The sequence below is a fragment of the Rhinopithecus roxellana genome, chromosome 19 (assembly GCF_007565055.1).
Source record: "Rhinopithecus roxellana isolate Shanxi Qingling chromosome 19, ASM756505v1, whole genome shotgun sequence".
NCBI classification, from domain to species: Eukaryota; Metazoa; Chordata; class Mammalia; order Primates; family Cercopithecidae; genus Rhinopithecus; species Rhinopithecus roxellana.
In genome coordinates this window covers 62,549,598-62,577,586 of record NC_044567.1, presented here as the reverse complement: position 1 = coordinate 62,577,586, position 27,989 = coordinate 62,549,598, and the positions used below count along the sequence as shown (strand labels likewise).

The window sequence follows — 27,989 nt, the reverse complement described above, 5'->3', positions numbered from 1 at the left end:
CAAAAGACATGCTGAGAACCCAGGGGCAGGGTGGGGTGGGGTGGGCGAGATGGCTGGAGACAGGCCAGACTGTGCAGGCCCTGGTGAGGCTTTGTTCGGGAAGCGTGCTCTGGTGGCTCTATCTGGATTAAAAATGAGCTCTCACAAGTTAGCAGATTTGTAAAGGAATTTTTACTTCATTTGGTTGTGTCTTTCTCTGTCAAGGATTTGTGAAATTGCTGGCTGGGCCTGTGAGCCAGTTAGAGAACCTTGTTAGCCATCGCTCCTTCCACCTGAGGCAGCGGAGCCGTCCTCTCCATGTGCTTTTAGGGTTCTGGTCGGGGAACCCGAAAACCAATAGGATCAAGGAGCCAGAATTGGTCTCAGACCAGCTTCCCCATCTTACTAGTCTGACCAACCCTAAGCCAGATGGAATATTTTACTAGACTCTTTCCTGGTGGGAAAGGAAGACACCATGGCCTGGCCCCTGAGCCAGAGGGGACCGTGGAGGGGCCACCACCAGAATGGGGCAGGTCAGCTTGCCTCCCCTGCTGCCATCTCAGTCCCCAGGAAGTCAGGTCACTCCTCTTCACCCTCTTCATGCTGAGTGTTTTCTGTGGAAGTGAGTAAACCAAACACGATGGCAAATAAGATGAGAAGCAGGACAGCGGTGATGAATAAGATAATCACTGCCAGGCCCCCCTGGTCCCAGGGGTTCTGCCCGAATGCATCATTCCAGATTGTCTCTTTGAACACCAGTTGGTCCATGAGAATCTGGAAAAGAGGGACAGAGGACCTGAGCGCAGGCAGCCCTCCCAGGCCCTGTCCCAGGCGCTATGCTCTGCCCGCTGACTCCAGCCTCTGTAGCAGCTTCTGTGAGCAGCCGGCCCGCCTGGCGGCCAGGGCACATGAAAGAGCTGGAGTCTGTGCTCGATGCCTGCAGCCAGCAGCAAATGGCATTGCCCCCGCTCTAGATACAGAAGCCAGGACTGGCGCAAGGAGTGGGGCCCTGGATTTTTCCTGGGGGCTGCCCCTGGATTCTCCAGTCCTTCTTTCCTGAGTAGCAAGTGTGAGCAAGGACTCTCTCTCATCCCTAAAACCTACTTGGCTAAAATCTAAAAAGCATCACGATAGAGCCTCGCTGTTTTTCCTGCACCAACTGCCAAACATTTGGGAGGCATTCGAGAGAGCATAAAGGAGTGGCCAACTCTAGCTGAGGCCTGGGTGAGCTCCTTGGAGCAGCCGAGAACAGAACTTACCAGTCTTCTAGAAGTGGAGCTCCTTATCACAGACTGCAAGCCCATAGCCAGGTGAGGGCAGCCCAGGTGAAGGAGGAGGGAGCCATTACCCGATTCTGCTGGTACCTATTCTGGGTCCTACAAGGGCAATTCAGGGTGGTCCTCAGGCTCACACTTTGCGGGAGGCTGAGCTGAAGAGGCCGCCAGGTGACCAGAGCTGCACCCTGACTCAAAGAAGCAACTGTTGAGAGGAAAAGGTGTGAGCGTGGCCAAGTGGCCCTGACCAGACCCTTCGTCGCCATCACCAAAGCAAAACAAAGGTGGGCTAGGGCTGGTTGCCTGGCAACCACGGCTCCCTTTCTGCCTTTCACGTTCCCCCTTTGGCTCCTTTCTGCCCTTGTGTGATGTCATTTTGGGGGTGCTCAGTGCACATGTTCATTAGTCCCTCCTGAGAGAAGTCAGACTTGGGGTGGATGGGGAAGAGATTGGACCGAGGGCCTTTGCCCCAGGCCATCGGGCCACCTCACCTGTGGCTGGGCTGGGCTGTCCTCTGTCTGGATGATGTGTGGACTGCGGACTTGCCCTGAGTTCAGGAAGCCCTGGGGCTGGGACTGTCGTAGGGCTCACTTCCTGTGTTGTGGGGTGAATGATTAACTGCAGCCCTGGCTGGCGCCTGGTGCCTCTTGGAACTGTTTCTGGGGGAAGGGTTGCTCCCCGCTGAGGCTTCCCATTGGTGCCTTTGTCTGCCCCTCGGGCACAGCCTCAGCAACATTGTGTGGTTGGTTTCTGCCCACTGGCACAATAGGGAAGCTGGGAAGAGGGAATCAAGCCTGTGCCCTGGTGCTTGAAACCTAATGGCCACCATTTACTCCTTTAAAAGCTAGGATGTGAGGGCCCACTGTGGCCAGGAAACAGGCACTGTGTGTCCAGTTGTGAGATCAGAGAGGCGGGCCCTGCCCTCCAAGCGCTTCCCTTCTAGCCCTCGGGTGCTTATCACAGCTGGTAAAGATCTGGGAGCTTTTAGAAATGCCCAGGCCCCACCTGGTACCACTTACATCAGCCTCTGGGGGGGTGCCAGGACGTCATATTGTTTACACATCCCCAGGTGATTCTTCCCAGGTGTGGCCAGGGTTGGATGACAGATGATGGCAGATTTAGAACAGTCGTTCTTAACTATCATTGGCGTCACTGACCCAGGTTACCTGATGTTTTCCGTTTCCTTGTGTGAAACTTACTGACTAAGGCCCTTGGCATGCTGAATGCTCACAGCAGTGGGCCAGTCTCTAGCTCACCCTTTGTGTGCAGCTCCGTCAGTTAAGTCAGATGCTTATCAAGAGTCAGGTGTTGGTTCCCAAACCTGTTCATGGCAGTTGTACTTGTAATTACATAATTGAATTTAATATCCCGGGAACCAATGAAGCAACAATAACAGCTGAAACCCCAATTTTACATGTGGGGAGCGGGCACAGAGAGGTTAAATAACTTAGCCAAGGTCATCAGCTAGTAAGTAACTGAGTTGGAGTTTGAATCCAGCAGCACACAGTCTGAGCTTTAAAGCACCTCAGAGCGAGTGGAGAAAGAAATTGTTTCTAGAAATACCTGTTGACCACTTTGGGATGACTTTGGAATCGCTCAGATAATGTTCCTGTTGAAAAAGGTGCAGACACGATAACTAAACATTGGGGACATTTTGTAAAAACCCAGAAGGCTTTCACACCCAGATTCCTTTGCCTTTAGGTTCCGATGACTTTAAGTTTTTGTTCTGCTTTAAAGAAACCAAAACTAGAAAATAACAATACAGTAACTCTGGCTGGCAAGCCCACACTCAGAGAAAAGGCCAGGAAGACCGGCCAGGGAATAGGTGTGTGCATATTTCCATTTAATGTGAGATATGTAAAAAAGTAATGGATGTTTAGAGAACTTAGGTGCTCTTTAACGAAGGTTGCTTTGACCAGCTCTTTCAATTAACTGCCGGCCCCAATTGGATAATTTTTTTTTTTTTTTGAGACAGGGTCTCACTCCATAGCCCAGGCTGGAGTGCAGTAGTGATCTCGGCTCACTGCAACCTCTGTCTCCCAGGTTCAAGCGATTCTCCTGCCTCACCCTTCCGAGTAGCTGGGATTACAGTTGTGTGCCACCACGCCCAGCTGGGAGAAAACTTGTATATACCGTCTGCCAAGTTTTTCTAACGAGATTCTTGTATCCATGGCTTTATTGTCTCTTCTTTTTTTTGAGACAGGGTCTTGCTCTGTCACTCAGGCTAGAGTGCAGTGGCACTGTCATGGCCGAGGCAGTCCTCCTGCCTCAACCTCCACAGGAGTAGCTGGGACCACAGGTATGTGCTACCATGCCTGGCTAATTTTTTTTTATGTTTGTAGGGACAGGGTCTCCCCATGTTGCCCAGGCTGGTCTCAAATTCCGGAGCTCAAGGATCCTACCTCATTTGGCCTTCCAAAGTGCTGGGATTACATGCATGTGATATACTGTGCTGGTCTGTTGTAGTTTTTTGTTTGTTTATTTGTGACAGAATCTCGCTCCGTCACCCAGGTTGGAGTGCAGTGGCATGATCTCAGCTCACTGCAACCTCTGCCTCCTGGGTTCAAGCAATTCTCCTGCCTTAGCTTCCCGAGTAGCTGGGACTACAGGCATGCACCACCACACTCGGCTAATTTTTTTGTATTTTTAGTAGAGACAGGTTTTACCATGTTGGTCAGGCTGGTCTCAAACTCCTGACCTCAAATGATCTGCCTGCCTCGGCCTCCCAAAATGCTGGGATCATAGGCAGGAGCCACGATTGTAGCTTTTAATCAGGCATGATGTACAGACAGTACGGCACACAGGTCTTCAGAGTAGAGTGCAGCCCTTTTGAGGAGCCAAGAGCAGCCTGCCCTGTGGTGGAAGCGGAGGGCATAGCTGGGGGTGGGCATGAAGAGGCTGGCCAGATGATTGTGGGGACCTCTTAGGATGCTGCTGCAGTGACCACAGGTAAGCATTGATGGTAGCGTGGTCCAGGATGGCACAGTGGCGGGAACAGAGAGGTGGTGGCCAAGTCAGACGTCCTCTGAACCTGAAACCAGCCTGATGGCCACCCCTTCCATGGCTCTCGCCCATCTTCGGGCTGCCCAGGTCTGCAGCATCTTTCTGTTTATTCTTTCCCACAGTCGGGCAACTGCTGCCACCTTTCCATGCCCATCTTCCCCAGGGAAGACCGGCACGAGAAGCTGCTTCTTGAAGGAGTGGGCCAGGCTATTGTCGGAGAGCAGGTCTGGTTAATCTCAGTGGGTTTGAAGCCTGCGAAGGGGTTGGCCTGAGAGCCGGGCCCGGTGTGTGCCAGTTGGCGAAGGAGCAGAGAGGAGTAAGTCCTGTGAGGGCAGGGACCGAATCCTGTGTGGACTTAGCAGTTGTGTACCGCCTGCCCTGGAGCGGCCATTCAGCCTGTCCGTGTCCAGGGCTGTCTGTGGTTCCCACCTCGAGCAGCTGGGCTGGGGAAGCAGAATATTTTCTAGCAAAGGGCCTCAGCCTCAGCTGCCCTGGAGCAGGGCTGTTCTTATGCTGATGAAAACTGGCTTATGAAAAAGTTACCCAGGCTGCTTCCCTGTTGACCATCTCCCAAGCAGAAGGCTTCCAGAGACCCCCCAGCCCTTGGTGCTGGGAATGAAAAATGCGGGGTTTCCTGTCCGTCCACTCCCCTGTGTTTTTCTTCTGGGAGGGATGCCTCATTGGGCACCACCCCAGCTCTTACCTGTTGGGTCCCACCCACTCCTGTGAAGGTTATTTTGAGACAGAGTTTGGGGTGTGGGTGTTTTGGGTATAGGGTTGGTCGATGGAGGATAATGGGATTAGAGCGTTATCTGTCCTGCATCCAGGAGGCCAAGTTCTGGGTCTTGGAGCCCTGGCTGTGGTAAGCAGAGGCTCTGGAGCCAGATAGGCTGGACTCAGGCAGGCTCTGCTGCTTTTCAGCTAGTTGAACGTAGACAAGTCACCCAGCATTGCTGAGGCCCAGTTTCCTCATCTCTAAAATGGGGGTAACAGTGGTATCTTCAACGTGGAGGTACTGTGATGAGTAAATGAGTTTATCTGCACCAAAATGCTGAAGACAATGCTGAGTATATGTAACCCCTCAGTAAATTTAGCCATCTTCATCATCATCATCATCATTCTGAATCCTGTTCTTTGGAGGGGGCTGAGAATGGGCAAATTTTTGAATTTCTTTTCTTTTGTATGAAAACACTTACTCTCCAGGTCTTTAACCTAAACCTGTCAGACAAGTCTGTGGACACTAGAAAGTGAAACCAGAGGGTGAGAGCTTCCCCTCCCTGCCTGCTATTGCCAGTGTGGCCTGGACTGCCAGCTGGAAATGGCGGGGGTGTGACAGGGGCTGGCATTTCCCTCTCCATGACATGTTTCCCAGGTAGACAGGGCTCTGCTCCCAGGTGCCAGAGCACAGCTACGCAGGCCAAGATGATGGAAGCATGTGAAAAACACAGACTTCTCGTGACTCTGGGGAAGCCCCGGGGAGGCACCTCAGGATGCTCTGTCTGGACCCATTGGCATTTCTGGAGCCTCCCCTCACTCCTGGGTTCATAGCTCTACCTGGAAAGTTCTCTGGAAAGTGTGGGGTGTGCAAGCCAAAGGCGCAGGCAGTGGACAGAGTGAAGTGCTGTTCCCAAGCGTAGCTGCTGCCTTTGGGCAAACGCAGTCTCTGCCACTCTGCAGAGTAGTGCCTCGGCCTGGCAGAGCTCATTAGCAGCTGATGCATGACAGGAATTTCATGGCACCATCCACGGGTCCCGTGGTGTTACCGCCCGTGTGGCACGCTTCTCCGCGTGGTTTTCCAGCTTTTGTGGGCACTGGGAGAGCAGAGGCCTGGGAAGGACAGGCACCAGCTATACGCCCTCCCGATGCACAGAGCCCAGCCCAACCTCAGGGAGTCAGGCACCGCAGAAACATAACACAAAAGCTTTTACTTGGAAACCGGCAAATACTGGACTAGAATACTGACATGCTTACGCTCTGGCGGGAGCTCGGATGCAGAAGCTATTGCACAAAGCCCCTCTGATTGCCTTGCTCCTCTTTGGCATGGATCAGCAGAGCCCCAAGGGCCAATTGCCCACAGGTGGGGGCTGTTCTCCATCAAGATATGGGAACCCCTACTTCCTTGTTTTGTTAAAAAAGTGCAGGTAGGCGAAGAAGCCCAGGCAGTTGACCCAGTCTTTGAAACAGCTGACTCCCCAGCACCCAGTGTCCACTGGCAGATGAGAGGTTTGCACCTATACCAGCCTTGGTTTCCTTGGTAGGGCTCAAGTTGTCAGTATCCAGGTACCTGGGCCGGGCCAGAGCTGGGGCCAGGGGAGCCTGGTCTTGAGGGGTGAGGGCTGCAGGGCCAGGCTGATGGCCTGTGTCATAGCGTTGGTCATCTCCTCTCCAGCTTCTTCTCAGCCATCCCCCGTCCGTCATGGTGGTGTCGGCTGCACCTGGACCTTCCTGCCTCTCTGCTCAGGGCAGCAGCAGTGAGCGCAGCAGCAGCTGCAGGCTATCAGCAGCAACAGCAAAATAGTGGCTGGAGGGCCGGGTGAGAGCATGGGACTCAGGCTGGGGAGAGAAAGGATGCCCGTCCTCCTCCCAGAGAAACCCATTGCTTGCCAGGGTCTTTCCCCCACAGGTCTGGTGGAGAGGTCAGAAAGACCCGAGAGGCTGGTGAGAGGTGTCGACGGTCCCCATGCCAGCCGCCAGGGCCAACCTCCTCCATGTTGTATCTTCTGTTTCGCTGCCCAAGCCTGGCTTCCATCATCCCCATGCTTGGGATCCCTGGAGTACTGCGGGGCCCAGTCCTCAGCACCACCCATCACCCAAGCAGCATATCAGAGGATGAGGGAACTCCCTTGGCTTCCCCCAAAGGACAACTGGTTTTCCTCCTTGATCCGGGAGACACCTGCCACCTCTGCCAGCCCTGTGGCTGGCACCATGGTGTGGTCTCTCCCAGATGCCAGGGAGAGCCATAGGGCTCTGAGTGCCCCAACTAACCTGTGAAAAGGACGATGACTGAGAAGGCCACGATCTCCACGGGCTCAGCCTGGGGCAGTCTCTGCAGCTTGAGCAGCAGCCTCTCACCCACGGCACGCATCTCCTGCACGAAGTCGGTGGCGGCCATGCTGCTCTGGCTTCCCGTCGGGGCTCCTGCCGGGCTGTGCTGGGGCAGAGAGAACACCTGGAGCCTCCACGGCTGGCCCCACACTCGCTGCAGCACTGAGATTCCACCCTCATACCCATCCGCAGCCCGCAGAACAAGTTTGTCAGGTCTCGCACATTGCACCCCTGGTGACTTCCACCTAGTGGTGGCCCTCAGTCCCCACCCAGCTGACACAGCTCAGGGTGGAGGAAACCGGTGAGGACAGTGAGACCAAGGGCTTGCTTCGGGGGCTGCCTGCCAAGGCCGAGGCTGGTGGTGGTTTCTGTCTTCGCTGTTCCGTTCCCTTGTCTTGAGGTACCACTCCTAGGTTTTGCCCAGGTGCTTGGGACTGGCACAACTCCCTGCTGGCACCCGGGTCCCCTCGGGGTGGGGAGACTGGCATAGGATGCCAAACTGGTTATCTTGCCTTCCATCAATGTGGGGACAGAAGGAGCAGGTACTCCCAAGAGCAGGTTCATGGGGCTTCTGGCCAGGGTCAGTCAGAGGTGAAAACTGCCCCCCCTTGTCTCCCAGGCTGCCCAACCTCTCCCACCAGCCCAGTTTCTGCACTCATGCGTGTTCTGCTGGAGGCAGGAGGCTGCACCCTGTCCCTCCAGGTTTTGCCAGGGTTTCTGTCCTGTCTGTTGGGAGGGGGTCAGGAGGCCCAGGATGTCAAGCCAGCCCTTCCCCTGCTGCCTTCATCTGTTTCTCTGGCCTGACCAGGAAAGTCCTCTCCACTCCCACCCCTGCCCCAGAAGAGCCTCTTCCTGTCTCAGGGTGCCCAAGAAGCCCAAGGTGCAGCTCCAGGCTGAGGCTGTCGGGCTGTTGTGTCTTTGAGCCGCTTTCCCCTTCTGCCTCTCCTGTGGGCATGAGGGAGCTGGTGCCTCTTTAGAGAGGGGCCAGAGGCAGCCTTGTCCCAACCCAGCCTGATCCAGTTCACCAAGGCAGTTGCTCTAATCCAGGGTGGTGGTGGGGACAGGTGGCCAGGGGCTCGTGCCCTTGTAATGATCATTGCCTCGTCCCGGGTCTCAGCCGGTTCTCGCTGGGATGGCTGCAGTCAGTGAGGCCGGTCACTCCCAGTGCTGCTGCCTTGGCAGAGCTGGTTTAGAACCACCGTGAAGGTCACTGAACGGAGCCCTCCACCCTGCACTTGGCCTGCGGCCATCGTTGAGGCCATGTGGCGTTTGCATGAGCACCCAGGATGGTGAGGAACCCCCGCCTGCTGAGGCAGCCCACCCACTGCAGAAGGTCGGACTCCCTGCTGGCCCCCAGTTAGTCCCACTTGTGGTCCCTTAGACCTTGCCCCTCTTCTGCCTCATAATCCTTCAGAAGCAAGATGGCAGCCGGCATGTACCTTCTGGGTTTCCTTCTCTGCCAGGGGCCTGCTCTAGCGTTTCCAGCTGCCCTCCTTGAAGGCCACCTCCACTTCTTCCTTTTGGGACATGAACAGGTTGCTTCATGTCTCTGATACGGAATGAGATGCCCATGTTTTGAGGCTGTTGGGAGGACTGACCATCTAGCAGCATGTTTTAGACAGCCACGGGGGCAGTGCCCAGCACATGAGAATGCCCCCCTGGGAGGGATCTCACTGGCTTTGGGGGCTGTCACCCCTGTGCACCGTCACTAGCACCCCCAACACCTTTTAGGTGTCTGTCCTAGGATGTCTGTGGTGTGTGCCCTGAAGGAAGGTAGGCAAGCTGGAGGTAGGGAGCTATGTTTTTGTTTTTGGTTTTTTTTGAGATGGAGTTTCCCTCTTGTTGCCCAAGCTAGAGTGCAATGGCATGATCTCAGCTCACTGCAACCTCTGCCTCCCAGGTTCAAGTGATTCTCCTGCCTCAGCCTCCCGAGTAGCTGGGATTACAGGCATGTGCCACCATGCCCAGCTAATTTTTGTAGTTTTAGTAGAAACGGGATTTCACCACGTTAGCCTGGTCTCAAACTCCTGACCTCAGGTAACCCGCCCTCCTTGGCCTCCCAAAGTGTTGGGATTACAGATGTGAGCCACTGCACCTGGCCTGGGGAGCTGTTTTTTTAAGTGACGAGGGTGGCAGGCAGAAGATGGCTCCGTGGAAAATTAGGTGAGTTCCTGTCAAAAGCGGGAGGTTCCCTGAGTTCAATCCACCCAGCTTCTCACACCTCACCTGGAGTGACTGCATTTCTGCAGAGGTGAGGATCTCAGTGTTCAAATGGACTGAGAGGCATAGGGTCCTAGACTGCCACAGATCATCCGTTCCCGCCTCCTTCCTTCTACACATGGGGAAACTGAGACCCAAGAGAGCAAGCAGCTTCTCTGAGGTTACACAGCAGGACAGGGCCCCAGCCAGCACTCCCACTGGTGCCCCACGCTATCTCCCCATGGAGGTCTGTCTGCAGCTTAGACCAGCAAGATAGCCAGGAGCAGCCCCCCTGAGGGCACTGCCCTTGCAGTGGGCTCAGTACAGCAGCGAGGGCCCAGAGCCCCCTGGAAGCCAACTGGCTGTGCTCAGCCAACCCCAGCCCACGTTGTGGATCTGAAGCTGCTTTTATCAGCATATCACCACCAAGCCGGGGCCACACCAGGCCCTTTGAGACTACCTGGAGTCCTTGTCACCACAGGTACAGGTCTTGTGTGCCTAGCCAGCCTGAGTGTAGGACTGTCCCCTCTGGTCAGACCGAATGGGACATTCCCTCTGGCCAGGTGGAGCAGGCTTGCACAAGGACAGTGGTCCCCTCTTGGTTCCAGTACCTTCGTGCCATCCTCACGCCCTAGCTTTCCAGGTTCCCTCATTCTTAGAGGGACGACAATGCTGACAGTGTCCCTTACGGGACAGTTGGTGCGTGGTTCAGGAGCTCGGCTGCCTTTCTCCCCCTCCCTCTCTGCACTTGGTCTGGCGTTTTCAGCTTGATTGGCACTGTGCCTACATGGCCTCGTGTAGCCCAGCAGAGACACTCCTTAAAAGAGGACGCAGGCAGGGAGAGATTGCAGCGGGGAGCTTTTCCTTATGAGCGAAAAGTGGCATGGAGACCTGGGGTCATGCTCGCCAGAACAGGGAGGAAGATGGTTGGACTGAGGCTAAATTTACTGGTGCAGGAAAAGTGGGGTTTGTTGCTGAGGAGCTCTGGCCAGCCTCCTCCAGGGTCTGCAAAGTGGGAGAGCTGCAGACTCATGCTGGGTGGACCCCGGCCCCCAGCTGGGAAAAGCGTCAGTTCCCAGCAGCAGCAGGCTGCGGCTGTGGATAGTGGCATCGCTTTGTGCCCAGGGCTTCCCTAGGGGGCTGACTGGAGGCTGAATTTGCCAGCCAGGCATGGCCAGCCTTACCCAGCCCTAGGGTCTGACCCAGGGGTACTCAGACGATATCCTGTCACACAGTGAGCAGAAGTGGGACCGCTGGACGTGGCTCTTCTGCCCCCAGAGAGCTGGAGAGGAACCCCGGGACTCCCTTTGTTTTGCAGTTGATATCTTGTCCTTTGGAGCATAAGCCCGCGACAGAACCTTCATGAAGCAGGTGGGGAAACGGGGTTCCTGTTCTCTAAAGAGGCAGACGCGCATTCCAGCCAGTCCCCAGCCGGTCTTCCCAGCGGGCTATTTAAAGCCAGGCCAAGGAGTGCCTGACGCTTGGTGCCCAATATAACCAGCAGCCGTCAGGTGACTGTGTGGCATGTGCCCCAGCCGCTGCTCCTAAGGGAACCTTAGTGTTCCCAGCTGTGGCGAGGGGAACATGGGAGCGCTGAGGCTGGCCACCTCTCCTCGCCTTTCCCTTCCTAGGTTTGGCAGGAGGAAGGCAGGGAAGCCCAGGAGGGCTACTGATGATCCTGTATTTTTCCAGTCTTTCTATCTCAGGTTCACCCAACACCTTCCGAAACCACCCTTCCCACCTATAAAGCAGGGCAACCAGTCCCTCCCAGCCCAGCCCTACGCTCAGTAGTGCCCACCTGTGAACCAGGGCAACTAGAATCCCTCCCAGCCCTACGCTCAGTAGTGCCCACCTGTGAACCAGGGCAACTAGAATCCCTCCCAGCCCCACGCTCAGTAGTGCCCACCTGTGAACCAGGGCAACTAGAATCCCTCCCAGCCCAGCCCTACGCTCGGTAGTGCCCACCTGTGAACCAGGGCAACTAGAATCCCTCCCAGCCCTACGCTCAGTAGTGCCCACCTGTGAACCAGGGCAACTAGAATCCCTCCCAGCCCTACGCTCGGTAGTGCCCACCTGTGAACCAGGGCAACTAGAATCCCTCCCAGCCCTACGCTCGGTAGTGCCCACCTGTGAACCAGGGCAACTAGAATCCCTCCCAGCCCTACGCTCGGTAGTGCCCACCTGTGAACCAGGGCAACTAGAATCCCTCCCAGCCCTACGCTCGGTAGTGCCCACCTGTGAACCAGGGCAACTAGAATCCCTCCCAGCCCTATGCTCGGTAGTGCCCACCTGTGAACCAGGGCAACTAGAATCCCTCCCAACCCCACGCTCAGTAGTGCCTTGGTTGGAGGTTTCTCAGGATCCTCAGGGATTCCTGAGTGGCTGCCAGAGCAAGTGGTGGCTTCCTCTGGCCCTAAGAGGGAGTGTAGCCCAGCTGCCACCAGGCCATCCTGCTGCCCAGGCTGCCCAGCCAGCCCTGCTTGGAGCCTTCAGAGGGTGCGCCCTGGCTGCAGTAGTGGTCGTCACAGGGGAAACACGCAGGGCAGAGAAGGCTGACAGAGCCGGAGGGATGGGAAGCATTCCTTTGTGTGGCATCTCCTGGCACACGGAACCTTGCGACAGGCAGGCATCCCACAGGCCAGACAGCTGCCACTTGGTCCCGAAGCTTCCCTGTTTCCTCCTCGCAGAGCTGATACTACAACCCCAGGCGCCCCACAAGGAAGGGCTGGCAGCAGGCGGCGTGTTTGAGACTGATAAGCGAGGTGTGCTGGCGGCGCGGGGCCCCAGAGGGGTGCTTGCTCTGCCCTATTGTTTCGTCATGGTGGGTTTCAGCCACTCTTGCCCTACCGGGCATTATCTTGTTTGAGGTCCAACTAGAAGGAGGCATAACTGACACTTGTGGGAGATTTGCAGGGTCCTGTGCCTGAGCAGCCGGGGGGATGCCCCTGTTTCTGGCACTGAGCCTTTGGGTGACTCCCCTTTTTGCCCTGGCTCCAACTGGAAGTAGAAAGTGGTGCTTGAACCCCTGGCAGGCCCTGCTCCTGTAGCCACCCAGGACAGGAGGAAGCGCTTTCTGCTGCTGGTGTTAGAAACAGTAGGCGTTCCTTCTGCAGCTACAGAAACTGGCCGTTCGTTCCCTCTCCGTCCTGGTTCAGGAACTATGTTGGAGAGACCCTGTCCACTTGTGTCCTGTGGATGCAGGACAGGGATCCCCACCTGCCTGCCTGGGGCGTCTTATGAGTGACAGCCAGTGGGGTTTCCAGGCTCACCACTGTGCCCTCACCCCCACCTGGCCTGACTCTTCCCTGCTGTGCGCCTCCCAACACCACAGGAGCTCGTCTCCACAGGCACCAGCCCCAGCCGAAGCCCCCAGCCTCTGCCGAGCTGGGAACACGTGGGCTGGTCCTTGGTTTCCACATTTCCCTGGGTCATTGTTTTCCTTTCTTACTAGATGCCAGCTTGTTTGCTTTGAGGAAAACGTATGGGAGGTGGTGGCTTTAATGCTGGCTTGAAGACAGGGAGGCAGGAGGAGTAGGCAGCCTCGACTCACGGGCCCTGCCCAGGAGGGCTGCTCTCAGTGCTCCCCAAAGAACCAAACAGTCGGGCCCTGCTTCCTTAGGGGCGGTGTCACATCAACCTGTGCATCACAGTGGCACAGCAGAAGTCCCGGTTGCCAGCGTGGTCCCTCCCAGCCTCATTTCTGTGACCTTCTCCCCACCTGAGCTTGGGTTGAAAGTCAGTCATCCAGGTTCCTGGTTTGGTGTTCAAGGCTCATCACCAGAGGGAGATCTGGAAGCTCATGCAGCTCTAGGTGGGCCCAGGGAGGAGGACCCAGGCCGAGCCCTGAACTGAGAACACCGGCAGTGAGTGGGCCAAGCCCCTGAACGGACACAGATGGGTGGAGTCCTGCTGCATCCTGGGGGTGCCACACACTGGCTGGGCAGACCCCGCACTGACCTCGACAGGGCTCTGCCCCAATCCTGGGAAAAAGGGAGGCTCAGCAGGCCAGCAGCCGTTCTCTTCCAAGCTGGACAGCCAAATCCCTCTTTTAAGCCCCCTGAATAAAAGAGCTGAAATGAACTTGCAGAATAAGCAGGCCCTCGGGGCCCCTCTGCTGCACAGCAGGCGGAGCGGGAGGCGCTCTGAGCAGAGCCCCCGGCCCTCCCCTAGTGCAGGGTCCCAGCAGGAGGGAGAGGGCAGGTGCGTGCAGGAGGCTGCCTGATTTCCCTGCAGGAAAGTGGCCCAGCATGTCCCCCAAGACCTCTCCGTGTTTATGGTAGACTGGCCCTTCACCCTGGGGGCAGGAGACCCTTGCTGCTCCCTCACGATCCTCCCTTCTTCTGTGGCCATTTCCACTCACCTGGGAGCTCAGGTGTCGGGGGCTGAGCAGCAGTGCCCCAGCGCAGAGCCTCCACGTGCTGTCCTCGTACTTCCTCCGTGGGTGCCGCAGCTCCCCTGGGCGCCTCAGCCCAGCCCCTCTGCTGACAGCCAGCTGCTGTCTCTGCCTGGCTTTTTTGTTGTTGGTCGTCCTGGAGATCCAAGTGTCAAATTACAGTCGCGAGGGGGAGCCCGAGGAAGCCCTGCGTGGGAACTTGTCCTCCAACTTCATGTCCCGGTGCCTCACCTCTGCCCTGAGAGGGCTGCTCGGGGACGGGATGAACTCCCTCTCTCCTCCTCCTTCTTCTTCCTTCCCCCTCCTCTCCCTCTCCCCTACTCCCATGCTGTGGGCTGGGCCTGAGTTGGGAGCTGAAGAAGGAAGTCAGCTCTCTGCCTCCCTGGCCGGGAGGACCCTGGGGAGGCGCCACCTGAGCCTGTGGAGGGGAGTCCTGCGGTGCTCTCAGGTCTGGGGCACCTACCCTGCCCACAGGAAGGCCACCCCTTCTGTCCCTCTGGCCACTCCCTGGCTGGCCCCTCCCTCTGGCCTCTCAGGAACAAGAGTAAACAGTGGGGAGCTGGTGCCCTCCCAAGCCGAGCAGGAGGCTTTGCAGCCAGTCCCTGGGGAGGCCCTTGTACCACTCAGCGTCTGAAGGCATCTTGGGGGAGAATTTGGAATCTTGAGTGACCCGGGAGTGGCCTGCGCGCCCGGCAAGGCACCTCATGTTCCTCGTGAGGTGAGGGCCTTCTGCCGGGGCTGTGACCGCACTCCTGGCCCAGCTGTCAGGGCAGGGCTCCAGAGTCCAGGGGCCGGGCCCTGTGACATTTGCCTGGTTGTGCCACCCAGCAGGCCAGGCTGTGTGGAGAGAAACTGACCCCAGCCCCGCTGTCAATGGAGCTCTTTGAGTCCGAGCACAAAACCCCAGTGAGTCAGGGCTTCGGGAGGGCAGGGGGAGGAAGCTAGCCATGTGGTCACACCACTTGGATGCCAGAGCCTCCCAGAAGGCTGGACAGGCAGCCGCTGTGCAGACGCACGGACTCCTAGGGATGGACCGTTTGTCGCATTTACTCTTTGGGCAGAGCAGGGGCAGGAGCACCCTCTGGTGGCCGCCTCGGCTGTCCCAGCCCAGGTCAGGCTTCAGAGCTGCGTTCACTCAGCTAAAGGAAAGTCAGCCAGGCCCTGCTTCCTTAGGGGGGTGTTACAATCAGCCTTGGATCTTTGAGCCTGCACCTTGGGGTTGCAGCCCCTCAAAGGGCTTCTTGCAGCCCCAGCAGTGCTCACACTGGGAGGAGTTCTAGTTACAGCAGTTAACACCAGCTATTCTCGTCCCTGGGATGTGGCACCCCAGATAGCCCTGCCTCTGTTCCACCATCTCCTCTTGGGCTTTCCTACCCGGTGCCACGTTCCTGGGGGCAGGAATGGCTGTTTGTAAGGAGCCTGAGAGAGCTATGGCCCCTCTTGCAGCCTCTGCACGTGCCCCAAGGGTCGACAGCCACCCCCATGCATAGGGAACAGAGATGCGACAGAGCCTCGTGGGCCAGCCAGAGGCTGCTCCCTGCTCCCAGCATGGGCAGAGGCCACTCACCCCAGGAGGGCTGCAGCAGGGTTGAGACAGAGGAAGACGAGAGGAGGACTCCAGGCAAGGCTGCGTCTCCCTGGCTAAAGGCCCCACCTGGGACACCCTCAGAGATTGATGATGGGACATATTACTACACAGTCACGCCTGCTGTAGCAATGCAAATAAGTTTTGAGAAATTTAACTTGTCATTGCACAGTCATAGAGTATACTTAAAGAAATGGCCGGGCGCGGTGGCTCAAGCCTGTAATCCCAGCACTTTGGGAGGCCGAGATGGGCGGATCACAAGGTCAGGAGATCAAGACCATCCTGGCTAACATAGTGAAACCCTGTCTCTACTAAAAACTACAAAAAACTAGCCGGGTGAGGTGGCAGGCGCCTGTAGTCCCAGCTACTCGGAAGGCTGAGGCAGGAGAATGGCGTGAGCCCGGGAAGCGGAGCTTGCAGTGAGCTGAGATCCGGCCACTGCACTCCAGCCTGGGCGACAGAGCGAGATTCCGTCACCAAAAAAAAAAAAAAAAAAAAAAAGAAATCAAATGACAATTCCAGGGAAGAGAAGGAAAAAAAATATTAAGTGGCATAGCCTCCTACACACCCAGGCCATGTGGGACAGCTTGTTGCTCCTAGACCACAAACCTGTACATCACGTTACTGTCCCAAGTACCATATGCAGTTGTAACATGGTGGTATTCACATATCTAAGCACACATAAGCATAGAAAAGGTACAGTAGAAATACAGTGTTAGAATCTTAGGGGACCACCGTTGGCTATGCAGTCATTCCATGGGGTGTGACTACACTGTAATGCACTTCAGACATCTCAGCCATCTTCACTCAGTCCGTGAGGTCGGTGCCTTGCTGCACCATCTTTTTTTTTTTTTTTCTTGAGACAGAGTCTCGCTCTGTCGCCCAGGCTGGAGGGCAGTGGCCGGATCTCAGCTCACTGCAAGCTCCGCCTCCCGGGTTCACGCCATTCTCCTGTCTCAGCCTCCCGAGTATCTGGGACTACAGGCGCCTGCCACCTCGCCCAGCTAGTTTTTTGTATTTTTTAGTAGAGACGGGGTTTCACCGGGTTAGCCAGGATGGTCTCGATCTCCTGACCTCGTGATCTGCCCGTCTCGGCCTCCCAAAGTGCTGGGATTACAGGCTTGAGCCACCGCGCCCGGCCTGCACCATCTTACTGGTGGGAATGCATGGGCTTTAGGAGGTAAAGTGTGTCACCCAAAAGACAGCCTTCATGGCAGAGCCAGCATCTGCACCCAGAGTCTGAACTCTGTGCAGTACATCCCATTGCCAGAGGACAGAGGGGAGGAGCAGAGGAGTAACTGGACAGAGTGGGGTTCATACCCTGCTTCCCGGGAGACCCCCATGTGTTGCGTGACCTTGGGAAAGTTTGTTCACCTCATTGTCCTCATCTGTGTAGTGGGCAGAGCCAAACGATGCCCGGTGCGGCTTGGATGAGATGAGGGGTGTGGGGCTCCTGGCATGGTGCCAGACACAGCAGTGCTCGCTCGGCCAGCAATTAGGGCTCAGGTGAACAGACGCCAGACGGCTGGGCTCTCCGCCCCTCACCTCTGCGGTGCTTCCTGCTCCAGGTGCCGCCATGCTGCCATTGCCAAGTACTTCGGGGATGCGCCGCCTGCCTGCGCCAAAGGCTGCGACCACTGCCAGAACCCCATGGCCGTGCGGAGGCAGCTGGAGGCCTTGGAGCGCAGCGGCAGTTGGAGCAAGACCTGCATCGGGCCCTCCCAGGGGAATGGCTTTGACCCCGAGCTGTATGAGGGAGGCCGCAAGGGCTACGGGGGCTTCAGCAGGTAAGGGGCCAAGAAGCCAGGGACTCTAACCCACTGGAATCGTCCGGCATTCCCTTGGTGCTAAGGCCAGACCAGAGGTGCTACGATGCTGCAATCCCCCCTTGAGCTGGTAGGACATCAGGGACATTGCCGTCCTAGCAGCAGCACACATGGGGAGGGCAGAGTCCAGGCCAGGCCCACTCATGCCTGGTCTGTCCCTAGGTACGACGAAGGTTCTGGAGGCAGCGGGGATGAAGGCAGAGATGAGGCCCACAAGCGGGAGTGGAACCTCTTCTATCAGAAGCAGATGCAGCTGCGCAAGGTGAGGGGAGGTGCTCGGTGGCTTGTGCGGGGCCCCTGGTGGCCCCCTGCTCGCACCTCAGCCCCTTCTCTGGTGCTGGATGGGACTGTCCTGTGGCAGGGCAGGACGCCTCATGGACCCTTCATATTGTCCTCCAGGGCAAAGACCCCAAGATAGAAGAATTTGTACCCCCAGGTCAGTACAAAAATGTTCCTAGAGGCTTGTGGGCTCTTCCCGGGGCATGGAGGGAGGATTCTCATCTGGGGTGTGGGGGACCTCAGAGCGCAGAAGGTGGAATGAAAGGACCAAGGACCTCCCCCGCCAACAGATGAGAACTGTCCCCTGAAAGAGGCTTGTAGCAGGAGGATCCCCAGGCTGACTGTGAAGGTAAGAGACGGGCAGCTCCTCAGACACCCCCCAGGGCCCTCCCCCAGCCTCGAGGCCGTGTGACCAATCTTACTCCCCTGTGCCAGGCACGGGAACACTGCCTGGGGCTTCTGGAGGAGGCGCTGAGCAGTAACCGCCAGTCCACATGTACCACTGATGAGTGAGTTCCACGGGGGGTCACTGGGCAGAGGAGCCCTCCAAGCTCTCATTCCCTTGGAGACTGCAGGACCCTATCAACCCTGGCCTGTTTGGGCCACCTCTCCCCAGATTGTACCTCTCCTACTCCAGGGGACTGCCCCTAAACCCTACCAGAGCCAGGCATGGCTGCAACTTAGGTGCTGCCAGCAGCTGCTGAGGGACAGTAAACCACAGGGTGCCCAGAGAGTCCTAGTCAGAATCCCTGTGCCCAAGGCCTACCCCACCAGGCCTCAAGTCCCACAGGAGCTTGGCAGGGAGAAGCCCAGGCCCACCTGATACCTTGTGCCTGTTACCTTGCACCCACAGAGCTGACCTCCGGGCCAAGGCCGTGGAGCTGGAACATGAGACATTCCGTAATGCTAAGGTGGCCAACCTGTACAAGGCCAGCGTGCTGAAGAAGGTGAGCCTGGTGCAGGCGGACCAAGGGTCGTTGCAGGGGCCTCTCCATGCTCTGAGGCAGAAGCTGTCTGCCAGCTCTCCGGGCACGGGCACCCCAGAACCCACCCTCCCCAGCCTACCCCAGAGACAGTTTATGGGGGTAGAGCTCCATTCTCCATTAGCCGGAGGTGTTTTTAGCCAACCCTGTGAGGATGGGAGGCCTAAAACTTGCCCAGTGGTTAGTTGTCTGCAGCCACTGGCCACAGAAACCCACTTCTAGTGCCTAGTGGAAAAGGAGGGCTGGGTGGGGCATGTCAGGAGGAGCTGGCGGGTGCCACAGCCTCCCTGTCCATCCCTGTCCAGGTGGCCGATATCCACAGAGCCTCCAAGGATGGGCAGCCCTATGACGTGGGAGGCAGTGCCAAGAGCTGCAGTGCCCAAGCTGAGCCCTCCGAGCCCAATGAGTATGACATCCCACCCGCCTCCCATGTGTACTCGGTGAGCTGTGGCCCAGTGGCCTCCAGACCTGTGACCAGGAAAGGCTCCACTTCCCCTCTGCCCTCAGGGGTGCACCTCTTGCCATGGCCTGGCTCCCCAGCAGGGTCCTGCCTGCCTCTTCCCTCCCACACTCCCGAGAGCCCCGGCCCAATGTGAGCGACTGGTCCAGCCAGTGGAGCCCTTGAGGAGGCCTGGTGGGCTGAACCTCCTCTCCTCCTGCTCACATTTACAGCTCAAACCCAAGCGGGTGGGAGCTGGTTTCCCCAAAGGCTCTCGCCCGTTCCAGACGGCCACGGAACTGATGGAGACGACTCGGATCAGGGAGCAAGCCCGCCAGCCCAAGCGGGGAGGCGAGCACGAGCCCCCGAGCCGGCCCTGTGGCCTTTTGGATGAGGATAGGAGTGAGCCCCTCCCTGGGCCCAGAGGGGAGGTCCCTGGAGGCAGTGCTCACTGTGGGGGGCCCTCCCCTGAGAAGAAGGCAAAAAGTTCCTCTGGGGGCAGTTCCCTTGCCAAGGGCCGGGCTAGCAAGAAACAGCAGCTCCTAGCTGCAGCGGCCCACAAGGATTCTCAGAGCATCGCCCGCTTCTTCTGCCGAAGGGTGGAAAGCCCAGTTCCGCTGGCATCAGCCCCAGAGGCAGAAGGTGCCTGCCCCTCCTGTGAGGGGGTTCAGGGACCGCTGATGGCCCCAAAGAAATACACAGGGGAGGAAGATGGAGCCGGGGGACGTTTGCCTGCCCCTCCCCAGACTGAAGAGTGCCTCAGGGAGAGGCCAAGGTAAGGGTAGAGGTAGTCATAGAATCTTCTGGAATCCACATGGCAGCATCCCCTTTGCTCACTGGGCGTCTGAAGCTCAGAGCTCACCCCTAAGATGGGCTCTCCTAGGCCTCCTAGGATGAGGGAGCCGCTGGGACCCAGAGCTGTGATGTCTGCTCTTCCCTCCACCAGCACCTGCCTGCCCAGAGATCAGGGCACCCCTGAAGTCCAGCCCACCCCTGCAAAGGACACATGGAAGGGCAAGCGGCCTCCATCCCAGCAGGTGCTGGCAGGGATGAGGCCGTTGGGAAGGAGAGGAGGGCTGTGGGCGAGGCCAGGAGCTGTTGTGCCCTGGTCAAGGGGTCAGGGAAAGTCAGTGCTCTTTCCACACCCAGCGGCAGATGGGCTGGGCTGGTGTGGGGGCCTAGTCTTTGGAGGAGGGGAGCAGGTCAGTGGAAGGGAACTCAGGAATGACCCTCTGCTGTGGCCCTTCTCAGGAGAACCCAGAGAGCCAGCCTCAGAAGAGATTGCGCCCCTCAGCCAAGCCCTCCGTCTTAGCCGAGGTCAAGGGCAGCGTCTCGGCCAGGGATCAGGGCACCTTGAATCCCATAGCTCAAGACCCCTGTCAGCTCTCAGCTCCTGGCATCTCCTTGAAGGAGGCTGCAAATGTTGTGGTCAAGTGCTTGACCCCTTTCTACAAGGAGGGCAAGTTTGCTTCCAAGGTAGGGGGAGTGGGTGGACTCTGCCTTCTCCCAGGCCTGGGGTATGTGGGTGTAGTGGGGACGGGAGGCAGGGAGTGTGAGCCCCAGAACACGGTGGGCCAGAGCAGGCTGGGCCAGGGCCAGTCCCGCGCCCGTCCTCCCTGAGGCCTGCCTTGCCGTCAGGTCGTGGCTGTGGGTCGCTCTGGGGGTCAGGGCAGGGTCCTGCTCTCTGCTTCTCTTCTCCCTCTCCCTTCCAGGAGTTGTTTAAAGGCTTTGCCCGCCACCTCTCACACTTGCTGACTCAGAAGACCTCTCCTGGAAGGAGCGGTGAGCACTGGCATTGCCGGGGCCAGGAGGTACTTGGGAGGGTGGTCTACAGGGAGGAGGCTGACACTCACCTCATGCCCCCACCCTGAATCTGTAGTGAAAGAAGAGGCTCAGAACCTCATCAGGCACTTCTTCCATGGCCGGGCTCGGTGTGAGAGTGAAGCTGACTGGCACAGCCTGTGTGACCCCCAGAGATGACCAACTGGTGGCTGGGCAAGGCCCGCGTCCTCCACCAGATTCTAGCATGGGCCAGCCTGGGCCTCGCCTGCTGATGCCAGTGCCATCGTCTTTTCTCAGTCCTTCTCCCTTCCAACCATACTTGGCTTTGGGGATGACCCCAGACACCCCCTGAATCCAGGTCAGAGGTCAGCCCACCTTTCTTTCTGCTTGCAAAGCCTATAGACCCTTCTCAGAGCCTCCCTGCCTCTCCTGGCCCTCATGGCTGGGTTTTTTAGGGCACACGTCCAGGACAAGGTGGAGGATGGTGGAGCTGCTGCCAGAAGGCGGCGAAGGAAGAGTGGCCCCTCCCTGAGTTTTAAGTCAGGACAAGGCCCACCTGTCCAAGGTATTGGGACCTATTCAGGGGAACCTCAGGTCCTCCACCCACTCCCCATCCATTACGATGCCAGCTTCCAGCCTTGCCCAGGTCAGAGCTGTGCAAGGAGAGCTCTGCACAGCTCTTTGCAGCCAGGCCCCGTTTCTGCTCAGCTCCTGCTCAGGAAGGCCAGGCCTGACGAGGTGTTTGGGAGAGGAATAAAGTTGTGTGGTGGCGCATGCACTCGTGCACACAGCCCTTTTCTCCGGGGAGTTTTATTTCCTCAGCAGCTGTTTCTCCCATGCCTGGGATTGTGCTAATGTGGGGCCTGGGCGGAGCCTGGGGCCGGTGGGCATCTCCCTCAGACTGGGCAACCTCAGATTCCCCAGGCGAGTTCCTGCAGCCCTCTTTGGGCCCAGGCCGTCCTGGAGGGGGTCTGGCTGTTTTCTTTGCCTGTTGGTGACATGATAGCAGCCCCTGCCTCATGGCCTGCATGTGGGCCAGCTGTGCTGTGCTGTGGCAGGTTCTGGAACAGTGATCTGATAGCATCCAAGGCAGACCATCTGGGTGAGACTTGGGCCAGGGGAGGCCTCACCCTCGTCTCTCCCTGGCCTACACTCCTCTCAGTTGACGCTGGGCCACTCAGTGCAAGAGGCACTGCTGTCTATCAGGAAGACAGTGGTGTATAGCAGCTCCTGGGCCTGCCCAGAGAAAGGCCTGTTACAAGAGGGCTCCCCAACCAGCCCCTCGCCTCTGCCCCGGCCCACAGCACTCCGGAGCAGTGGGCATCGGCCTGGGCTCCCACTGCATGCCATGCCGGGGCGAAGCCCTCACATCCACCTTCCCAAGGTGGCCAGAGGCCTGGCCGCTCACCTGTGGCAGCTCAAACCAGATGGTCTGGGGGTTGTCAGCTGAGCCATAGTTGACTTCCAGGCCAGGGGGCCCCTTCTCCTCCAGTGGGCTTAGCAGGTGGAGCCGCTGCAGGCTCCTCAGGGCAATGCGACAGTACAGATTCTGGGGGCAGCAGAGAGCAGGGCTGGTCTCCTCTCCAGGGAGGGGGTCACTGTGGGTGATGGAATGGCCCAAGGGTCCCTAGGCCAGAGCTGGGGCAAGAGCGCTGCCCACCTGGGAGCTGGGATCCATGAGGATGAGATGCTGGCGACTGAGCCCCAGGAGAGCAGGTCCCGACAGGGCCTGCATGCTCACTCTCAGCGCTATGTAGACGGTATAGCCGAAGAGGGGCAGCTGGCTCACGGCCTCTGCAGGTGGAGAGGGCGCAGGCAGGAATTCTGGCTGCTAGGGCCCTGGAACCTGCGCTGCTTGGCCCCTCAGGTCAGCTGAGAGGGACAGGGCAGGTGCAGACCCCTCCTCGCCCCTCTACCTGCATTCCTTCCCTCTTGGCCCCCAGCCCCCACCCCAGCGGTCCCTATCCCCAGACCCACCAATGAAGCTGATCTGTGCTTCCTGGGGGCTGTGTCCTCCCAGCTGTCTCAGCTCCTGATCCATCAGGTTCTTGATGGAGGCCGTGTTCACCTGCCGTTGCAGCTGCTGTGGCACATAAGCTAGCAAGTCCTGCCTAGGATGCGGGGCCAGGGTCAGTTTGGTCCCGACCACCTGGTACAGGGCTGGGCATACAGCATGTGCCAAATAACTGAACCAGTGCCTATTGTGGGCAAGACTAGGGATCCATACACATAAATAAGGTGAGGGCCCTGAACCAGAGGAGCTCCCGGTGGGGTGGAGAGGACAGATGTCCACCAGGCCCCGCTGCTCTGGGCCAGTCCAGTTAGGGCCAGGAAGGGTACCAGTCAAATGGCCTTGACCTTGGAGAAGGGGAGGGGCTTGGGGCGGGAGGTGCCCCCACTCACTCTGAGGGAGTGTTCCTGTTGGCCTTGCTGAGGTGCTGCAGGGCGGCCAGCCTGGCGAGCTGCGTGTCCGCCTTGGCGCTGACCGGCAGCTTCCCCTGGAGGTAGTCCCGCAGCACCTGTGCGGGGAGCATGGTGAGGAGGGCAGAGGTGGCCCAAAGCCCCCATCAGTTGGTGGCTCTAGGGGCTCAAGCCTAGTTTTGCCACCGTCACCCCCCAGCCACCACAGACCCACACCCTTGTGGGGAGGGGGGCTTGGAAGTCGCCCAGGCAGGAAGCCGTGCCCTCAAACTGCAGCAGCGGCTCGGAGGCAGGCAGGCTGACCTGGCTGTAGTGGGTGCTGATGTAGGTGGAGTTATCGAAGTGCAGTGGGGTCTCCCAGCCAAGCCGCCGGCTGTGCAGGCTCACGTCCTGGTCCACTGCCACGCTGTTGAGGTATTCAGCAGGCCGCAGGGGCCGCACCAGCTTGCCTGCATGGGGAGCCTAGGTCCACCGCTGCTCAGACCACGCACACCCCACCCTGCCACCCCAGCAGAAACCAAACCACCTCACCCCCGGGCGGAGGAGTGGCCCCACAGTGAGGCTCCGTCCCCAAGCTCACCCTTCTCTTTGATGAGGAAGAGGGCGAATTCCTGCACTTCCTGAGGCTCTGTGATGCCCATTTGCTGGCATAGCTCCTCCTGCACTTCTGCTGCCACCTGGGCATGTGGACAGGCTGTGATGAGGGGGAGGGACACTGGGGGGCCCAGAACTGATGCCCAAGCCCGCCTCCCTTGGTGGCCCCCAAGCTCACTGTGAAAGTATGGATATTCGTCCTGTAATCCACACCCCCTGGCAGGTGAATAAGAAGCTGGCGAGTGGCTTGTCCTTTCTGCCAAGGCAGGTTGCAGGGTCAGTCGGCCAGTGGTCAGTCGGCCAGTGGTCTCCTGTGGGGGACACCCCCCACCCCAGGGTGTCCCACAATGCCCATCCGCCACCCCCAGTACCAGGAAAGCCTTCATTTCACCCGGTGGGGGCATCCACCGGCGCCCCCCATATTTGACTGTGCGCTGGAGGTGCTCCTGGCTGCTCCGGGCCAGCTCTGCAGAGGAGCCAGGCTGGGGTTATGAGGTGACCAGGCCTCCCCAAGCCCTCCAAGTTCCCAGTCCTAGAAACCCCTGCCCCTCCTCCATCTCCCCCTCCCATGGGCACCTTGGCTGGGGCCTGAATCCTGCAGGAACTTGGTCAGGTAGGGCATCAGCCTGGTCGACGGAGAGAAGCAGCCTGTGAGAAGGCTGAGGAAGCTCCAGCCTCGAGCGCAGCGTTCCCTGCAGGGCAGAGAGCTCGGGCTTCAGGCTGGCCAGGCCACGGTGCCCAGCTGCCCCCAGAAGCCTCTCCACCCCACTGGTCCCCACTCACGGCCGGGGGTGTCCTGTGACCTGCTTGATAACCTGGCAGTAAATCTCATCCCTCAGCTTCTCCTCCTGGCACAGCTGTGGGGATAGGAAGGGCAGGTGGGGTGAGGGATGGGAGCGGTGAGCCTGGGGTCTGAAGCCCTGGAGAAATCCTGCTAGGCCATGGGCTGGGGCTGGGTCAAGATGTCTCCCTCAGCTTAAGAGCATCACTGCACTGGCTACTCAGTCACTTTCTTTGCTGCTTCCCTGTCTCCCTCTGTCACGCAGGCTGGAATGCGATGGCGTGATCTCGGCTCACTGCAATCTGTTTCCCAGGTTCAAGCAATTCCCCTGCCTCAGTCTCCCGAGTACTATAGGGGCGCGCCACCACACCTGGCTAATTTTTGTATTTTTAGCAGAGGTGGGGTTTCACTATGTTGGCCAGGTTTAATCTCTGACCTCAGATGATCCGCCCGCCTTGGCCTCCAAAGTGCTGGGGTTACAGGTGTGGGCCTTCGTGCCCGGCCTTTTCATTTATTTATTTTATTTTTTGAGACAGTCTTGCTCTGTCGCCCAGGCTGGAGTGCAGTGGTGCCATCTCGGCTCACTGCAACCTCCACCCTCCTGGGTTCAAGCAATTCTCCTGCCTCAACCTTCTGAGTATTACAGGAGTGCTCCACCACGCCCAGCTAATTTTTGTGTTTTTGGTAGAGACGGGGTTTCACCATGTTGGCCAGGTTGGTCTAGAACTACCTCAGGTGATCCACCCACCTTGGCCTCCCAGAGTGCTGGGATTACAGGCGTGAGCCACATGTCCAGCCCCTGCTTCTCTGATCTCTTAGTCATCTCTGCTGGCTTCACCTTAACTCCTTGACCTCTGAGCAGTGCCGTGCCCTTGAACCTCTGTCTGCCCTTCTCCCCTGTGGCCTCAGCTGCTCCCATCTGATGAGGTGCCTGCCTCCAGCCTTCTCTCTTGAACCCCGGACTCCTCCACTGGGAAGTCTGGAATTTCAGACTTCACGTGTTCAAAACAGATTCCTCCACCAGCCAAGACCTGCTCCTTAAAGACAGTAGTTGTCCTCCTTCCCGTAGCCCACATGCAATTGATCAGCACACTCTGCTGGCTCTGAATCTTCTGCTTCTCCCTTGCTGCCAGCACCATCCCTCACCTGGGACCACTGCGATAACTTCCTTTTGCTTTTAAACTTAGACCCCCAGAATCTCAAACAACAGCCGAGTGACCCTGTGAAATGTAAGCCGAGTCTCTCTCCAGAATCCTCTTGGTGGTTTCCCATCTTTCCAAAAATCAGAAGCCAATGATGGCTACAAGGCCTGTGGTGGCCTGGACCCACTGTCTGCTCCCCGTCCTCATCCTCTGTTCTCCGTGCTGCTCATTAGGCTCAGCCACACTGGCCTTGCTGGTGCGTGATGATGCCGAGGCTTCCCACCACATCTGAACTGTTGCCTGCCCTTCTGTGTCACCCCGTGCTCACTCCTTCCCTCCCTGTAGGAGGGCTCCTGCCACAAAGCCTTCTCCACTCCAGCAGCCCCTTCCCTGCATTCTTACTCTCCAGTGACCTGTCACTCCCAGACACATAAGTTATCGTAAGCACTGCAGAGACAGCCTGCTGGCTTCACAGCCACGCCCCCTGCACGCAGTGGGTGCTCAGTAAATACTTTGGAATGATTTGAAGGACAGTGACCAAGAGAAGGGGATCTCCTTCAGGCCCAGACGGGAAGACAGGCACAGGTGCTGGGGGTCACACAGCCCAGGCTTACCTTGAGCAGTTCATAGAGCAGATCCATCTCATCCTTGCCCCGGGGCTTGGACTGGTCCCCCATAAACCGCATCAGGGCTGCAAGCAGGATAAGAAGCGGGGCACACAGCTGGGCTGTGCTGGGCCTTCACCTGCCATCTGATGCCTCACAAAATGCATGGATGCCAGCCAGGGCAGCTGGTTGCAGCTCGACTCATGGGGAAACTGAGGCTCCTGGGTACCCAAGGCCCCACGCAGCACATAGCATCCTCTGGACCATGGACTGCCTTCCAACCCCAGACTCCACACAACCCACAACCCTTGGGTGGGAGTAGTAGGCGGTGAGGGCCCTGGAGTCCAGGAACCACCAGTGAGCTTCCCGGAGTTGGCAGACTGGGATGGAGCCAGGCAGCGCTCAAGGAGATAAAGGGACCAGACACCCAGGTCCATGGCACTGCAGACATGGGGCCCCAGGATGCCCATGGCCACTCACCCAGGAAGCTGGCCACAGCCAGCTTGTTCACGTCATCACTGAGGCTGAGGAGCGACTCCTGAATGGGAGCCTGTGGCCAAAGAGAGGAGGCCATGGGTGTGGGGGATGCGGGGGTCAGAGGGCAGATCCACGGGCCAGATCCCTCCCTGCCTCTCCCCCACCTTGGTGTACTGCACCAGGCTGTCTGTGTCCTTCCCTGTGGCACCTCCATCTGTCTGGCCCAGCCTGTGGGGGGCAGGGGGAGACAGCCCAGCTTGTTTGGCCCTCCTGCCCTCATCCCAGCCAGCCAGGTAGGGAGAGTGCTAAGAGCACAGCCCAGTGGTTCAGAGCAGGGCGCTCCCTCTTGGGAAGACTGAGGATAGACAGGCACAGGGGTCGGCCCAGTGCACTCACAAGGCCTGGGACTTCCGGAAGTAACGCAGGGCGAATTCCCGCATGGTGTAGTTGTGGGAGTCGGTGGACAGAGAGGCATAGGACACAGAAGAGGGCAGGCTGGTGGCCTCCGAGTCGTCACTGTGTGCCTGGCTCCAAGAGTGGGCAGGGCGCTGGGAGCACAAGAAACCTGGTGCCACCTGAGTGTCCAGTGCCCTGTCCCAGGGGTCCTGCCCCAGCCCCATCCCTCCTCAGCCAGACACCAAAGGAGCAAGACCAGAAGCCAGGAAAGTGAAGAGCTGTTTATTAAGCATCTGCTAGGGCAGCATTGAACTAAGTGCCACACGGGACCCAAGAGCAGCACCCAGCCCAGCCCTGCCCTGCCCTGCCTGTAAGGAGTGCACAGTCTTGCTGGAGAGACAAGGTGAGCCATCAGGAGGGGGCAGAGGGGCAGCCACAGGAGACGGACAGCAGGGTGATCCCACTGCATGGCAGCCTCGGGGGCAGTCAAACCCCTTTCCTTCCTCAGTCTCAGGCAGGCCTTGCCTGTGGTTCTCCTTCTGCTATCTTCCTCACCTCTGAGGCCCTATCCCACCGAGCCAGCCCTGGTTCCCCGTTGGACAGCTGACCCTTGTGCCAGCCACTCCTCTGCTCCTTGGAGAAGGAAAAGTCGGGAGCGGCAGCCGGCTGCACTATGTCGGCAGGAAAGAGTCCGGAACGGCCCCCAGCAGAGCCAAACTGCCAGCCTGGAAGGCACCCAGAGATGTGGGCTCACCCACCGGACCCTCCGCCCCTAGGCAGCCTCTG

At 58.4% G+C, this 27,989-nt stretch overlaps 3 protein-coding genes across 19 annotated transcripts in view; 1 reads left to right on the top strand and 2 right to left on the bottom strand.

Moving 5' to 3' along the window:
- Positions 1–21,586, top strand: part of RECQL5 (RecQ like helicase 5) — a 40,180-nt gene extending 18,594 nt beyond the window's left edge. Inside the window, exons 9-20 of one of the 5 annotated variants that reach the window (XM_010387589.2) lie at positions 17,047–17,265; positions 17,467–17,566; positions 17,704–17,740; positions 17,874–17,932; positions 18,019–18,092; positions 18,437–18,530; positions 18,872–19,006; positions 19,239–19,780; positions 19,952–20,042; positions 20,257–20,481; positions 20,718–20,787; positions 20,885–21,586. In XM_010387589.2, the coding sequence (XP_010385891.2) occupies positions 17,047–17,265; positions 17,467–17,566; positions 17,704–17,740; positions 17,874–17,932; positions 18,019–18,092; positions 18,437–18,530; positions 18,872–19,006; positions 19,239–19,780; positions 19,952–20,042; positions 20,257–20,481; positions 20,718–20,787; positions 20,885–20,985 (1,747 nt within the window). In that variant the 3' untranslated portion in view covers positions 20,986–21,586. Of the gene's footprint in view, positions 1–17,046; positions 17,266–17,466; positions 17,567–17,703; positions 17,741–17,826; positions 17,933–18,018; positions 18,093–18,436; positions 18,531–18,871; positions 19,007–19,238; positions 19,781–19,888; positions 20,043–20,256; positions 20,483–20,717; positions 20,788–20,884 lie in introns of those variants that run through there. The other 4 variants (XM_030922479.1, XR_750571.2, XR_004054842.1 and 1 more) reach the window with 4 other exon arrangements.
- On the bottom strand, positions 149–14,630 carry LOC104681303 (small integral membrane protein 6). 4 transcript variants are annotated; one of them, XM_030922485.1, is made up of 4 exons: positions 14,125–14,624; positions 13,861–14,029; positions 7,242–7,402; positions 149–753 (listed from the first exon to the last, which is right to left on the bottom strand). In XM_030922485.1, exons 1-4 carry the CDS (start codon positions 14,218–14,220, stop codon positions 559–561), a joined length of 621 nt encoding a protein of 206 aa, XP_030778345.1. In that variant the 5' UTR covers positions 14,221–14,624; the 3' UTR covers positions 149–558. The 4 variants fall into 4 exon arrangements, with proteins under 4 accessions (XP_030778345.1, XP_030778347.1, XP_030778348.1 ...); XM_030922486.1 differs by lacking the exon at positions 149–753 and adding an exon at positions 6,675–6,809; XM_030922487.1 differs by lacking the exon at positions 7,242–7,402 and adding an exon at positions 1,239–1,458 and having other exon boundaries at positions 13,861–14,630.
- Positions 21,582–27,989, bottom strand: part of MYO15B (myosin XVB) — a 37,061-nt gene continuing 30,653 nt past the window's right edge. For 8 of the 10 annotated variants that reach the window (XM_030922471.1, XM_010387585.2, XM_030922472.1 and 5 more), the window contains 16 exons: positions 27,759–27,928; positions 27,204–27,355; positions 26,972–27,035; positions 26,811–26,880; positions 26,340–26,416; positions 24,586–24,659; positions 24,379–24,494; positions 24,174–24,268; positions 23,981–24,058; positions 23,789–23,885; positions 23,512–23,657; positions 23,191–23,306; positions 22,765–22,898; positions 22,448–22,581; positions 22,196–22,336; positions 21,582–22,023 (listed from right to left, as the gene is read on the bottom strand). In XM_030922471.1, the coding sequence (XP_030778331.1) occupies positions 21,946–22,023; positions 22,196–22,336; positions 22,448–22,581; positions 22,765–22,898; positions 23,191–23,306; positions 23,512–23,657; positions 23,789–23,885; positions 23,981–24,058; positions 24,174–24,268; positions 24,379–24,494; positions 24,586–24,659; positions 26,340–26,416; positions 26,811–26,880; positions 26,972–27,035; positions 27,204–27,355; positions 27,759–27,928 (1,742 nt within the window). In that variant the 3' untranslated portion in view covers positions 21,582–21,945. The other 2 variants (XR_004054840.1, XM_030922473.1) reach the window with 2 other exon arrangements.